The sequence below is a fragment of the Styela clava genome, chromosome 10 (assembly GCF_964204865.1).
Source record: "Styela clava chromosome 10, kaStyClav1.hap1.2, whole genome shotgun sequence".
NCBI classification, from domain to species: Eukaryota; Metazoa; Chordata; class Ascidiacea; order Stolidobranchia; family Styelidae; genus Styela; species Styela clava.
In genome coordinates this window covers 3,860,778-3,876,988 of record NC_135259.1, presented here as the reverse complement: position 1 = coordinate 3,876,988, position 16,211 = coordinate 3,860,778, and the positions used below count along the sequence as shown (strand labels likewise).

Here is a 16,211-nt window from a genome sequence, read left to right as displayed (position 1 = left end):
GACCTAGAGAAATAATTGCTGGCCATGATGACCAGCCATATGCTCAAAGGTCAATTCTGGGCTGGGGAATTGTTGGAGCAGTGCGGAGGTCTTCACTCAAACCAGCTGTTTCTCATCTGATTGATACCGATGTAAGCAACCATGATGTAGATATTTATCCTGAAGTAACGTGCAGATTTGCTTTATTGACAAAGACAAAAGAAATTATTGAGCCTCACCATCTATAGCGAATGCCGGAGCTAGAATTCACAGAGCGTGAAAATAAATACAGCGAGCTTTCCATTGATGACTCTCGATTTTTGAAAATTTCATCAGAAAATATAGTCGGAACCAATGATGGTCATTTCGAAATGCCTCTGCCTTTAAAGTCTAGGGAAGTTTCATTACCAAATAATAGATCACTAGCATTGCGTAGACTGCTCCAACTTAAAAGGAGACTACTGAAAGACGAAAGATTTAAAAATGACTATGTTGAATTCATGGAAAACACACTTCGAGATTGTGCCGAAAGGGTCCCAGATGAAAAATTGTTGCTGCTCAATGGTAAAGTTAACTACATATCTCACTCTGGAATTTACCATAAAAGGAAAACTGATCAAATCAGAGTTATATTTGATTGCTCTGCGGTCTACGCTGGTGTTTCACTAAATGACTACCTTTTGCAGGGTCCGAATTTAATGTCAAATTTGGTTGGAATTTTATGGAGATTCAGGCAAGATTCTATTGCAGTAGTAAGCGATATTAAGTCCATGTTCCACCAGTTTTATGTAAAAGAAGAAGACAGAAATCTCCTACGGTTCTTATGGTGGGAAGATAGCAACTTCAACAGAAGTATCGTAGAATTTCGAATGAAAAGTCATCCATTTGGAGCAGCCAGCAGTCCAGGTTGTGCAAACTTTGGTTTAAAACGATGTGCTGATGAAGGAGAAGCCGAATACGGAGAAGCGGCAGCTAACTATATTCGACAGGATTTCTATATGGATGATGGGTTGAAGTCTGTGGCTACATTTGAAGAAGCAGTTGATTTAATTCAACAGAGTCGAGCACTCTGTGCCAGTGCTGGCCTCAAATTGCATAAATTCATATCTAATAACTGCGAAGTGCTTGAATCCATACCAGAAGATGAAAGAGCTAAGGATATTAAAACTCTGGACGTCACAGTTGATCCTCTACCAATTGAAAGGACTTTGGGTATTGTCTGGTGTATTGAATCTGACGATTTTCAGTTCAAAATAGAAATAAAGGATCTACCGTTTACTAGAAGAAACATCCTCTCTTCGGTGAGCTCTATTTTTGATCCTGTGGGATTTTTAGCACCAGTTGTTTTAAGAGGGAAAATGATTTTACAAGAACTCTGCAAAGAAAAATATGACTGGGATGACCCAGTGCCTAAATATTTGCGAAGTAAGTGGGAAAAATGGCGCAATGAAATTCTAGAATTGGAGCGACTGAAGATTCCTCGCTGTTATAAACCTGAAGACTTTGGCCGTATCAGCTCTGTTGAACTTCATAGTTTCTCGGATGCCAGTGAAATTGGTTATGGCCAGTGTACTTATTTGAGACTGACTAATGAGCGGGGTGAGATTCATTGCAGTTTTGTTATGGGAAAGGCTCGTGTAGCCCCGTTGAAGCAAATCACAACACCAAGAATGGAGCTGACTGCAGCTGTGATCTCAGCAAAAATGAGTGACCTAATTGTTCGGGAGCTCGAGTATAAGGACATCAGTGTTTTTCATTGGGTGGATAGCAAAGTAGTTCTCGGCTACATAAATAATGAGGCAAAAAGATTTCATGTGTTCGTAGCTAACCGTGTGCAACAGATACACGATTTGAGTAAATCTGATACATGGTTTTACATCGATTCATCTGCGAATCCTAGTGATGACGCCTCAAGAGGCATAAGTGCAAGAGAACTTCTTTATGATTCTTGCTGGCTAAGAGGACCAGAATTTCTTTGGCAACAAGATCAGAGTTGGAAAAGCTCATTATATAAAGCTGATGAGGAAACTGAAAATTGTTTGATAGAGGAAACGATGAATCGGCGAACTAGTAATTAATCCCATATGTAATTATTGAGAGTTGGTTCCGCAAGTGTAATTTTCTTTAGATTTTGTAAGGAATCTATGTGTAAATAGTGCTGTTTCTTTTTTAATGTTACTCTGTTTAATTTTATATGTTCATTGAGTTAGGTTTAGAGTTGATTTGTATAATTGCAAAACATAGTAGGTAGTTATTGTTTTGCAGGAGAGCCATGTTACTGCAGCGGTTTGCAGCAGTGTCTTTAATGATTGACAGGCGAGATTGTATGACGTCATAGTTAGAATGTTTCGTTTAGTTAGAATGATCTGGAAATCATGTCATTTCCTGTCTCTGGCCTGTAACACGAGTTAGTGCTGTCCCTGTATAGTTCAGACGTGTGTGGCTGTATTAATATTATTCTAGTGTCAGATTTTGTTGTTTGAATCTGCATGTATAAATATGAGCTTAGGATATGTACCGGTACTGGTATTGAGTTCAGTTGCATATTGTTTTGACGAAAAGGTAATTGATTGTTATGTTCTTGTTTACACAGTTTGTTATAATAATCTGCCAGAGAAGCACCGAATTCAATGTAAGTTACCGCAGTTTCAACATTGTAATTATCAATTAGCATTTAACCGGAACACAATATTTCATGTTTGATGACATTACTGCATTATTTCTGGACTTTGTCCTGTGGAAGCTGGATTTTCATGCTATTAAAATATTGAAACACGAGTCAAGCTGCATTGAATTGTTATTAGATTCGTCTGCTAGCATTCCATCAACAGACTAAGGAAGGGATCGAATGCCTGCAGCCACAAAGACACTGTGGGCATATATCAAATAAGAAGAAATATTGAGAAGCAATCTTACTATCTCCAAAATATCGCACTCTTCCTTACAATCTACCACGTTTCATCAGGTCCGCCTATGTTTCTCCAAAAAATCGTTATAATTCTGATCTCAGGGATTTTTACCCGCGCATTGCCGAACTCGTATATATTTTTGGGCCAATGTTCACCGTCCACGTCAAATGGTAGTCTATATACAGGTACATTGGCTCCATTGAGATAAATAAATTGAATACCGGTATACTGATTTTTGAGGTTTCTAGTTGTGGGGTCGCGAGTATCAGTAAGTTTTGATTTTACGTAAATTGGGGTCGCGAAAAAAAGTTTGGGAACCACTGCTCTAGGTGTTCTAAAACTGGAGGAGCTGCGTTAAACTTGTTCCGCTTGGTGGACCAATCGTCATATTTTCGTACCTGAGTCTGTCATTGCGGATGACAATAAACATGAGCGTAATCTTACATATTGTTTTTCCCCTCTTGCTCGTGGAGGTCATTGTTACTGGCGAATGTACCGTGATATATATTCAAAATACTCAAAATCAAAAATTTGTGACCCGTTTTTATGAAGTGTAATTACCCGCGTACCAACTAACCAAACAGCACTGTATATTCGATGTAGGCTATAATTGGACACGTAGTGGACATAGCGATCGTTTTGTTGTTATGTTGTTCTTGTTCTTGTTGTTCTTCGACACGTTTTCAAGAAATCGCCTTTCTCTTTGATTACTGGACCAATTGCTTTGAAATTTTCAGTGGTTAAAGATAGAGTTTTTCTTCAGAAGGCCTATATTTTTATTTTTCGCTATAATTATCGTCATCAGAACTATGTGGCTCTACGTGCCAAATACTTCTTTCCGAGAACTTCAGCTATGTGAATTTCACTACCTCACAGATTTTTTCCCTGAATCGTATTCAGCGTGTGGAATGGCTCAGAGGTTGGTCTCCTTGGCATCGGAGGGAAAGCGTGCAACCTTGATTTCATGATTTTTTTGTATAGAGTATATGTAAATATGAATTATCAACTTTTTATATCGGAAAATGAGTTTAACTAAGAATAAACATAGGATAGGATTTGGCCTTTGGGTCATACCCTTCACCTTTTTGCCACCAAAATGCGTACTATGACGTTACATTTTAATGGAATTACTTATATATATATACCCATAGTAATTTCAACTTCCAATTATGCTGAATTCAGAGGAACCACAGGTAAGATGGACGAAATAAAATATTTCACGCTGCTTCATATATCTTACTTCGAAACAAGAACATCTTCACTACTGCGTCTGTAACATAGGAAATTGCTGCAACATTTCGATCGGTCTTGACTATGATCTTATTCCGATCTTCTTCACGCAGAAAAGCCTACAGCCACGTATGTCGATTCACATTGAGTTTTGATTCAGGAATTCACAGCTGCATCGAGATCCTGTCAGCAAAGTAATTCAAAATGAAAGCTATTTTCAACACATTTTTGCTATGATGAGGACTGGGATGTTCAGGCGAAAGCGAAGCCTTCATGACCATACTCGTATATTTGAACATCGCTCTTTTGTTTATTTATTCAAAATAATAATGGCTATGAAACAGGGGGTCGCTAAAGAGTGGCGTGAATTTGCAAATCCAAATCCATTTCAGTCCCAAACTATAGCCAAATTTTTAAGTGGATTTGATTTCAATATGCAGCCTTTCTCCATGTCGAGTCGTTTTTGCATCAGGTAAATAGCCTCAGATTAGTTAGTTACCGACAATTTACCAGGCTAATAATGACTGTGGAGTTCATGAAATGAATGTTTAAAAAAGCATCGAGCAAATGAACAATACCGTTAGGTCATACTTGGTTATTCTGCGGAGTTTTATAAGCCCGCCCGGATAAATATTCCCTGCCTATAAACACAACATATCGATTTTGGTTTCCTTTTCTTTGAATCAATTTGTTTATTTATACAGCGTCGGCGTATAGCGAGGTGTTATGAACGTAAGTACACCCTTTTGGCATATACGAGTAGTTTCAAGTATCCGTACTTTACGCTAATATGGTCGAGATTATAAGAGACATCACCATATTAGGGCCTCGGGCGCAGAATAAATTAACGCGTTTGTTTCCTCATATAATTTGTTCAAAGGTGAACATTATCGAACAACATTTCTATGAAGTTTTGAATGACTTTGTATTTCATCATCCAACACTCAACAAAATTTAAAATGAAAATCATCAACAAAAAGTCGGAATGAAATACTGATATTTATCGAAATAGTAGTCCTGTTCCGAATGGAATATATTTATCGGTGGATGGTCAATATTAAACAATTTGTCTCAATTTCAAATATAAATTGGTCACTTTATAAGAAGCACTTTATTTAGTTTAATTTCTCACTAGTAGAAGCATCAGGCAGTGATAATGAAAACCTCATTTAAAAAACAATAATATCAGATAGTTAACGATAATTTATCCTGAGATTAATAAGACACTGTCGAGTGGTTATATTTATAAAATCATTTTTCATTTATTTTGTACTGATTTAACATAACTGATTACAGCATCATAAAATAACATGTTATTTCTGTTGAAAACCCATCATATCGTCTTCAACGTTGTTGCTTTTTTAAATTCGAAACACGTAATTTGTGAACGCGAAACCCTGTGTCCGTTGTAATTTAGATAGCGGATTGCTAATCAACCAGTGCCTAACGCAATCTTATTCGTATTGGAATTAGGTGAACGTTGGCGATTACTATTATTATAGTTGCCATTCGTAATCCTCTGGAAGTTCGAACAAGTTGTACACAAATGCCCTATATTATTCCCATCCACAAAGACGAAAAAAATAAAAGACGAAGTTGATTCGGAGGCTCAGCTAATCGCACATACAATTTTTCCCCGGACCTTGGGTGAATTATCCACGATACCCATCGCATATATTAATAATAAATACACGACGCTGAAATTCGGTTCTTCATATTTAACTTCTGTTTTGACACAATGATCCATACAGACGTGACATAAACTTACATTTTCAATGTATTTATTTATTTAGACAAAAACTTACTATATAGTGGCTAAAATAGAGCATTGAAGCAATAAAAGCAAAGACCAATATAATATAATATACAAACTCACAATGAAATCAAAACTGACAATCAAGTTAATGGAAATAATATGGTTTTTCAGATTTAAATCGGTCAGTATTTGAAATTTGACCAAGTAAGGTATAATTGTTTCTCGAAACATACGAATTTATCAAGTAAAAGAAATCGCCCCCCTGCAACGGAGGTAGGTGCAATAAAGCAGACATAAAAAGCAGCTATCGATGCAAAATACGCATGGTCCAAGGATGTATTTGAACTACACATTTAAACAACAAAGTTGCACCAATTTGGATTGCATGTAACGTTAAAAATCGCATCAAATATAGTGGTTTGTAAACATAATAATGCTCTAAACAGAGTTAAATGATAGTAATTCAATGCAATCTGTTACAGATAGTTTCAAATAGATAGCTCAACACTATGCGAGTTAGGCAAGATTCAAACACTTGGAATCGTGTTGCTTAAAAATAATTGTGACAATCATTTTGTTACACTCTGATAACAAAATGGCATAATACATTATTGACAATAATTTATTGGTTCCTGTGGCGTTTACAGAAGTCTCTCATAAATTCGACAAGTTTTTTAGTTTCCTCTTGGCTTACAGAGTTATATAAAGATGCCCGTATACCACCGACGGTCCTGAACGAAAAATAAACAAAATATTGAGATCGATGTCAAATGTACTTAAATTAAATATGACATAACTATATTTTCATGGGGCGACATTAAAATACTTTCCAGTCTCCAAGGGAAAAATAATTTCACGTTGTTTTCAAATAGTCTTGTTTTTATTTAAGCTAATTAGTAATTAATACCTGTGGCCTTTCAGTCCGATCATGTCGAGCGATTCAGCTTCCACCAGAAACTTCTTTTCGATTTCCGGGTCGCCATTTTCACCTCCGGCTCTGAATGGTACGTTCATTGAGCTGCGACAGTTCTTTTCAACCGGACAACTACATAGTACACGGAGAATTATATTAACAGCTGGATAAGACGAGCTTTTACAACATCACATATGCCCAAAGGCAGAAGTATCATAATCAACGAAAAAGAATTTGCTTTTTCAGTCGGTAATGATGTTGGTTTGATCTGCTTGCTTGCATATTTGATAACCTTGTAATCGCAAAAATTTTGTCTCTTCGTTAGGAAGTACGACAGATGCGTTCACGCAGACGCCGAATAACTTTGAGGCAGTTGCAAACTGACTAACAAACTAATTCTAATTACACTTTTATCGTGTTCAATACAAGGTTTGCCTGACTATACCCACCTATAAAATCCTTCAGAATTATCGATGGTGGAATAGAGAAGATTGCTTTTTATGCAATTCTCCTTGAACAAGACTGATACACCTCCAACTGAAGTTGCCCACTTCAACACAAGCGACATGATATAGATGCTGTAGAATAAAAAAAACGTGATCAAAGACTATGATGACGTGAAGCGACGTCTGCTAGAAATTATTGATTCACAGACATGGAGAGATCATTCGGTAAAATTACCCAGACCGAAAGCAAATACGAAAACTACAATCTAATTAATTACCTGAAACAAGATGGAGTGTTATACAAGGAATTCGTGTCGGCTTGACTCTTATAGTTTAGTATGGAAGGACATTCAGGAATGGCAAAACTCAGCAGATCTTCGCGAATAATGACAACTGTGACACCTGCGCAGCCGATGTTCTTCTGTGCCCCAGCGAAAATAACACCAAACTGGAAGGAAGGAAAAAAAAAAATGTTATTAAAAGTTTAAATAATACTGAGAAATCAATGGCATAACACGTTGCGTCAGTCGATGGTAACAAAGAATGGGCGAGAAAGCCGTTTTTAGTCAGGTTTACGTTCATCGAAATCCCATCGGAGCCAAGTATCTTTGCTATTAATATAGCGTACATTGGTGTAAAAGTGACTCACTTAATTGTTCGCCAGATAGTGAAGATGGGTCTATCAAATCGATTACAAAAAATTGAAATCAATTTGCTGCCAGTTAGTAACATATTATACAACAAGCGAAAATTTTTCTACGAAGCAGTAACAAATCGTACTTTGTACCATGTACTTTTAGCCTACTGTTATTAACCTACATTTTTCAATTATAAGCATATTCACGAATGAAATTTAGGTCAGCAATCGGAAACAAACAGCATTTCAATCTTTGGAATTAGGATACATCATGGCCATTGTACTATACTGCAGGAAGCCTTCGACATAACCAGCGATTAATCCGCATCAGAATTACGTACCACATGCAAATTTAGGCCTGCGACATTTGAGACCTCCCACTATGGACGAGTATTCACACACAATTCAGACAAAATTTATGGGAAGTGCATACAAATTTACCACTTGTAATTATTACCGATAACAACGATCGAAAACGCAGCAGTAAGTTATTGCTTGTTTACTTGTGAGACATTCGGGTATCAGTACCACACCACGATAGGGACGGTCAGTTTGAAGACAAGCTGGTTTCCTGTTATTACCTACATTCATGACCACTTTGACAAAGAGTCGGTCGAACTCGGCCCAAGCTTGATCGTAAGTAAGCATGATCCCAAAGATTGTCCAACAAAATGATTTTTTCATAACAAAAAAAAATCTTTTTTTAAATTTCTAGTTACCTTGGAAATGTCTACGTGACGTGACAATATATTTGACGACATATCCGTAACAATGGGAACGCCGTTCGTTTCTGGAACATTTGAAAATTCGACACCGTGAACTGTTTCGTTGGCGCAGTAGTAAACGTACGAAGCATTCGGATTGAATGTGCACTGCGGAATTTCTGTAAAAAAAGATATACGTAAAAGAAATTAATAAAAAATGGCTGAGAAAACAGGTAAAACAATATTGATTAACAGTTTCAAATACAATGATCAAATAATAACTTACTGGTATAAGAATCTGACTTTGGATGAACGATGTTTATAGTCCCATATTTCTCCGCCTGGAAATAACACAATAACATTTTATTATGGGACGGGTTATTAGACTAAGTATCAGTCGTAGTATAATTACCTCTGTCTTTTCGATAGAATGAATTGTTAGGAAATGAATGTGAAACAACGATAAAGTGGAGCTTGTCATTTATTACCCGTACAAAACCAAACAACAGTTCATGTATGACCAGGCACGGTACGGCTGTTAAAAACATTTTGCCAGTACTTATTAAGTTCAATTGATATTATTTTCGACTTTTATAACACAATTAAACATTCATAAAAAACAATAAAAATAAAAATCACCTCCTTTGCTGCTTTCGCGGACCATGTGCCAGTTACAATATAATCTGCCGTCTTAGTGGGTTTCATTGCGATCAAATTCATTGCAACGGCACTAAATTGGCCACAACCCCCGCCTTGAAGAAAAAGAATTTTGTAATTGTCTGGAATGTTCCTGAAAATCAAGAAAAATCAATTGAATGGTGAAAAAGTTCTGAAGAAAAAAATCTGAAGAAAAGTTTTGATACTTACAGTAAAGTTTTTAAAGAGTTTTTGGCATCATTTGTAATTGCAGCAAAATCAGCTGAACGATGACTCATTTCTGTAAACAAAATGGCAATGTTGTTAATGTGTATGTAAAATTGCAATGTTGTTAAATAGCAATGTTGTTATTATTGTGTATGTAAAACGCATAAAAATAACATACAATTATCAAGTGCTCCCGCTCATTTGTGTATCCACTAGTGACTAGTCACTATTTATGAAAGTCAAAATAAAATGTACTCGTGCACGTGCGCGTGATATTATGCTAAAATAAATGAGTGACATTTTTCTTGGCAATAAAATTGGGATACAATTCAATTTAAAACGGTTGCGCAATGATGCTTACCTAATACGCTAATTCCTAGGCCATTATAATTCATCAATTCGCTTTGTGCTCTTTCCAAAACCTGTAAAACAGAAAGATTAATTGTAAAGCTTTATTTATATCTTGGCTTTGGAATTTCGGTTCCGTTCTCTGATTAGACATGGTTTGTTTTTTTTTGCGCCGTTTCGTCACGTGATTTCCTTCGAGCGCACAATCATCGAATATTCTTCCAATTTTATCTGCCGTGGGTGCCATTTATCTACAACGTAAGTGATAGTTAAAGAGGTCGTCGGCCTGTTAAGAGTCATATAACAAGGGAAATGGTCAATCGCCACGTCGTAGGGCTGATGCAACTCTGAATCATTTGCGTGGTATTTAATTCCTGACGTTCTACTTGATCTACCCCGTTGATGTTTGATAATGATACTTTCAAAAATGTTAATAAAAAGAAAAAATACGTATAGACAATAATATAGCCCGTCGAAACCGTACGATGCGACTCCAAATTTACGTGTAAATTTAGATTTGGGAGGATGCGCATGGGCCACAGTTGAGTGTTCTGTCGAGAATTGATTCACGCACACGCTTTGTCAGACAACAACACGTTAACTGTAATCATAGTTTCAAATACCTGGTTGACTTATAGTCTATATTTTATTGATTATTATCAGATACATTGGAATTCGAAATCGTAACTTCTGCCCCGTCGATTGCCGTATTTCTATTGTACTCAGATTAGACCAAAAATGTAAGCGAAAAACGTGAACTGAAAGCTTCCAGATAGCATGAGATTGTCTACCAATAAGTTCTAGCTCTTGTAATTATAGCTAACTTTTCATTTTTAAAATTTCTAAAACGATTATGAATTTTCGACATGTGAATGCGAGTTATCTATGAAAGGTATGACAGATACATCAGCTCACATCATTTGATTAATTAAACGACAATATCAAATTGTATTGATTTACAACAAAATACAGAATAAAATCACTGAGACATATCCGAAACCACTCACCGGCGTCGGCAACTTCGATGGTCCGGGATTGAAGTTGATTTTACGCTGAAGGTCGGGTTTCATATATCCATTCAACACTTGTTCATTTCCAATTCCGTTCATTTTCACGTTTTAATCCGCAGATACCAGTTACTCACAATATAAATTAGTAAATGCTACGTAAAAGAACAAAACACAATGTTTACAAACAATACCACTACGAAATCATGATGCCTTTCTCATTAACAAATTGATTACTGTACCGTATTGGATAATAAGGCTCGGATAAGTGTGCTAACCAGGCACATACACAGATCACCTCTGAAAACGCCCACAAAACTATGAGACATAATACTTCCGAAGGCCGGAGCCCAACTAATGCCTACGGCAACTTTACTGAAAGAGAGGGAGTCGGTGTTTTCAATTCATTTTATATAACGAATATTGTGATCTAAACGTCACGCGTAAACGAAACGTTCTTTTTTTACGTCACAGTGCGTGAAATTGAACAGCTGATTTATGAATGAGAGACGCTCACCCAACCATATCAAGCTTTGGACATGTGGAGAAAAGATCACGCTTACCACGCATGGTTTTCTGATGAATGTCGCGTGCTTACATGTGCTCTTAGTTTGGGTTGTTATATCACGCAAAAACCACAATCACGGAAACATACACCTTCAATACAGTATTTTTCCACTATTTGCCGATGACCTAGCATTTTAGCCAGAACAAGGACATGGTAAGAGCCTTTAGCAGTAGCCGTATTTAAGTTCTTTCATTATATTTATTTGCATAAAGTGTTTTTTTCTGTTTGGAGGGAAAAATAAATTACTGATTACATACTAAGAAATTTTCATGCGAATAACTGAGCCTGTTGCAATTCAAAAATTTGCTGCACAGTATGTCGCCTTCAATTTCGCTGTAAGTTTGCATATTTGTACATCTTTGTATTAATCGACCAAATTTTTTTTAGCCCGCTTTTTTAGACATTCGGGCTAACGAGCACAATGAAATAAAAACAACAGATATAAATATTCATGTCTCTGCCCGGAATGAACTGGATAACCACGAAATAACCATACAGCCTGCTTGTCATCAGCTACCTTACAAAAAAAAAGAACGAAATTTGCTAAAAAGACTCATAACCACATTGTCAGTAAATACAACACATCAAAACAATAACGACGCGAAGGGCAATGCAAAGTCATTCAATACGATTTCGTGGAATCGGGGATTCCTAGTGTTCATTATTTGATACAGTGCTGTTCTGGTCGTTTAACTCACTTTAACTAATTAGATGATAATAAAAGAGAATTTGAAGCGAGAATTAAATAAAACTTATCAGTCCGGTGTCATGCGTACTAATCATATGATAAGCCAGGGAATGGGGACCAGCAATTACTTTCTCACCATAGAATATTCTGAACTGCAATCGGAAGATATCGTGAGTGGTGTTTAAACTGGACGAAAGTTGAGACTTTCTACCACTTCTTGATGATGTGATATCCAGGCTTCTTAAAAATTAAAATATAATTCGCCCAAAGCTATTTTGCTTAGTATAAGTGTATATACTGGATGCATCACGTTATTGCAATAACGTGAAGCTTTGGTAAGCAATTTCCATCTGGAATTTATGTGAAATTTTGGAATCATTTTATATATATACAAAGCAACAAAAAGGTATCCTGAGCATTCACATGCGTATTAATCATAGACTGTTTTAATAAATTAAATTGTAGACGATATACAGCCTTGCCAATACTGGTATGTAAAAAAGATCACTTCAGAAATGTAAAACTACAGTAAACAAAACAGAAATAGGGAGAAGTGGACTATTCGTGTTGGCGAGACCAGATCAATACATATTAATAGAAAAAATATTTATATACTGAAAAGGTTGATTGCGTAACTGAGGTTCGAAATTTGGATATATATATGTCAATTTTGATCTCAGGGTTAATAGAATTCCAAATTTCACTTTGATATACCCAGGGACGGTTGCACGGGCTTTGAATTAAATAAGGGAACGAAAAAATATCTTTTTTTAGTGATCGGGTGTGTACGAAATACTGTACCGTGAAATATTTAAAAAAAATCTGTCGACAACTAATCGGACGAATGTTGGTGCATTAGTTTCGCAACCTCAAAAAGACTTGTCTCTCTGCGTTGATAGTGAAATACATAAATAGCACGCGCTATTTCACTGCTACGTCAAACAGTGAGTGAGGTATCTTGCCTGCTCGTATCGTATTTAATGATTAGTTTGAAGTCTACGAGATACGGTTGCCATTCGCACCATCATGGCTTAACGAATGTGGGATTTTATCCTGATGTAACTGAATGCAAAACAAGATAAATATGTGGTGTTCAGCGATTAATTCAATTTTTATATTGCTTCACAAGCTGAAAAAGTTTGATAAAAATTGGTTTACGTGCACCACCCTGCGACGACACGGGGTCCAGCCACCCTCCGCATCTAATGGATGTTTTCCTGACCCTAGAAATATAAAAGTTTACTAAATTTTTGATTTCTTTTTTAGGAATTTATTTTTTGAGTTTTATTTTTTCGCTTACAAACTGGTGTAGCGAATGTGCATTGTGTAACTATGAATTATAATGTATTTAACCCTTTCATTTTAATAGTGTGTTCCATTCCCCACAATAGGTCATTTTATTGTAGCAACACTGATTACTGATTACATGTACTGCCTTTCTCGTATCGACCAATTTGATGACGTATCGTTCCGGCTTGCCGAGAGGGCTGCATAATATTGTGTTTAGATCCATTTCTGTTTTATTGCGTTAAGTGTGATGTGTTTTGATTCACTCCTGATTTACTGTGTTAAGAGTTAAGTGTGTCTCAATTTTATCTGTTTCGGAATTTGGATTGTGCATCTTCCTATAATATACAACAACGATTAGCATCAACACTGTGTGCTTATTATCGTCTGAAGGAGTCCGGATCGGAGTCACATTCCATAACGCGTGTCAAAACAATAACTCGGGAATCGAACTTAAACATATAGGGTGAAAGTCTTTATCCCATCATCATCATCATCTCATCTCTTTCTCCCTATATTTTGATGACCTCCGACGTGTAAAGACACGCAACCGCTTGGAAATTCAATTCAACAAGTTGGAAAAATCAATTCAACAACTGGAAAATCAACTTCATGATGGCAATTCAGGAATTCAACAATGAAGACAGCAGCCTTTCCAAGTAAATACCTTTTCATATTCATTCTCGAGACGTTTTCACGGACAAAGGATTCAAACGAACATTATATATTGTAATTTTTACTGTAATGTGTAATTTTTATATAGGAATGCCAGATACACACTTTATGCGTTCGTTGCGTTCCGTCGCCGCTAGATTTTAGTATTACGCATGTCAAGTACCAGACAGTCGCAACGCCTTAAACAAAAGCAAGATTCAGAAAGCAGACGCTCTGATTCAACCTCACCTAAAACTCAACCACAAAGGATAAGTGTAGCAATACAAACTACTAAAATTCGTCCACGCAAAACCACACAGTGCACAATGACATCTTCGCCTACAACTACAGAACATATCTCTTCTGAGAACACTACACCAGGATCATCAAGCTCTTCTACATCTTCAATAACTACAGAGAATGTCAGTTCTGAGAACCCTACACCGCGCTCATCCAGTTCTTCCACCTCTTCGAATACGGAGACGGTTATGTTGCCTGATAACTATATAAAATTTTTGACCTCGAACAAACGCGAGCCTATTTGGGAGCACGCTGTCAGGCAATGGATTGATAATATTACTGCTTCATTCACATATTTCGGAATCGTCGATCCTGATTTTAAACTCAAATATGTAATTCAGAGTTTCACGCCAGACCAGTATGCTAGAATGGAGGAGTTTATGCCAGATCGAGACACTAAAATAACGAAGGATGATTATGATAACTTTATTGACGCTATCAAACAAATTTTCGAGTTGAATTTCATCGACCAAATCGAGGCGTTAGGCCCTAAATGCAAGAATATGACACCTACCCAAATATACAGCTTAATTTGTCGTACACTAGATTTTCACGCTTCAAAAAACCCGATTCCGGAGCAAATATTACGGTTTTATTTTGTTCAACTTGTACCAGAGCCAGTGGCGATTTTCGTAAGGCGACTTTTTGCAAAAAGTGGAACAAAACGCTCCATGAGTCAAATTGTAGACATGGCAGAAACATTCTGGGATACAAATTCCGCATCAGGCGTTGCTACTAATTCTAAAACAACACCACAATCTGACACAAGAGCTTATTCAGAGTTGTTGGCAGAGATGAAACAGCTTAAAACTCAGTTAGACAAGGTTACACAGGAAAAAACAGCAAACCTACCGCTCAAATTACAACCGTCAGCAGAGAGGCAATGATTACCAGGACAGACCACCTCAGAGATACAACAATTTGAGAGGACCGCCTAGACGCGATCGCCAATATCGTGGTCCACCCCCGGAACTTCACGGTCCGCCTTTTCGACACAATAATGGCCCGCCAATGAACATTTCTCAACAAAACACGGACCCCAATCTCTGTTACTATCACGCGACTTTTGGCGACAAAGCTTACAAATGCAAAGGTGTAGGATGTGCCATGGCTCCTCAAAATTTTCACTAAGATCGGGTCAATGTTGTCGAAAACCCGAAAGAATCCGTGCAACATCAAACTCAGCATGGCAACAACCAACTTCTCTTATGTACATAATTGATGAATCGAGTCGACGTCGATTTCTTGTCGATTCTGGGTCATTTCTTTCAATTATTCCAGCTGATTTTATACCTATAAAGAAACCACTTAGTCATTCCCTTTATGCCATCAATGGTACGAAGATACCATGGTATGGGACTCGTTTGTTAACCCTTGATCTTGGAGATGGTCTTACCTACAACTTTGAATTTCAAATCGCGAAAGTGCGAACCCCTATCATTGGCATTGATTTCCTGACCAAAGACAACTTATTACTCGATGTGGGTTCAGCTACATTGAAAAATCCACGCTCTCAACACTACATTAAAGGCAGGAGAACCTTTATGCCGACAATTGCTGCTTCATTCATTTCACCTAGCCACGATAGTCGAGTTACAAACTTACTACGGAAATATGAAGATATTACTATTCCTAAACATACATCTGTTCGCTTTAAACACAATACAGTACATCGAATACAAACAAATGGACAAATTATTTCAGCCAAACCAAGAAGAGTACCCTTTCACTTACAGGCTTCTGTGGAACAAGAAATTAAAACTTTATTAGCCTTAGGAGATAGAATTCCATGTAATTCCGTTTATAATTCTCCAGTTACCATCGTTCCAAAGCGGGGTTCTAATGCTATCAGGCTGTGCCTCGATTTTCGACTTTTGAATTCAATCACGATCAAGGAAAAACACCCCGTGCCACACTTGTA

The 16,211-nt window shown here is 37.0% G+C and overlaps 2 protein-coding genes across 2 annotated transcripts; one reads left to right on the top strand and one right to left on the bottom strand.

Annotated features, from left to right (window-relative positions):
- Nucleotides 1–230: 230 nt before the first annotated feature.
- Nucleotides 231–2,057, top strand: LOC144428227 (uncharacterized). The gene has a single exon (XM_078117152.1). It carries the CDS (start codon nt 231–233, stop codon nt 2,055–2,057), a length of 1,827 nt encoding a protein of 608 aa, XP_077973278.1.
- Nucleotides 2,058–5,882: 3,825 nt separating this feature from the next.
- Nucleotides 5,883–10,954, bottom strand: LOC120337864 (phosphoserine aminotransferase-like). The gene is made up of 10 exons (XM_039405765.2): nt 10,794–10,954; nt 9,800–9,860; nt 9,442–9,511; nt 9,214–9,364; nt 8,861–8,915; nt 8,590–8,753; nt 7,512–7,681; nt 7,237–7,365; nt 6,782–6,919; nt 5,883–6,605 (listed from the first exon to the last, which is right to left on the bottom strand). Exons 1-10 carry the CDS (start codon nt 10,893–10,895, stop codon nt 6,497–6,499), a joined length of 1,149 nt encoding a protein of 382 aa, XP_039261699.2. The 5' UTR covers nt 10,896–10,954; the 3' UTR covers nt 5,883–6,496.
- Between the last annotated feature and the right edge of the window lie 5,257 nt (nt 10,955–16,211).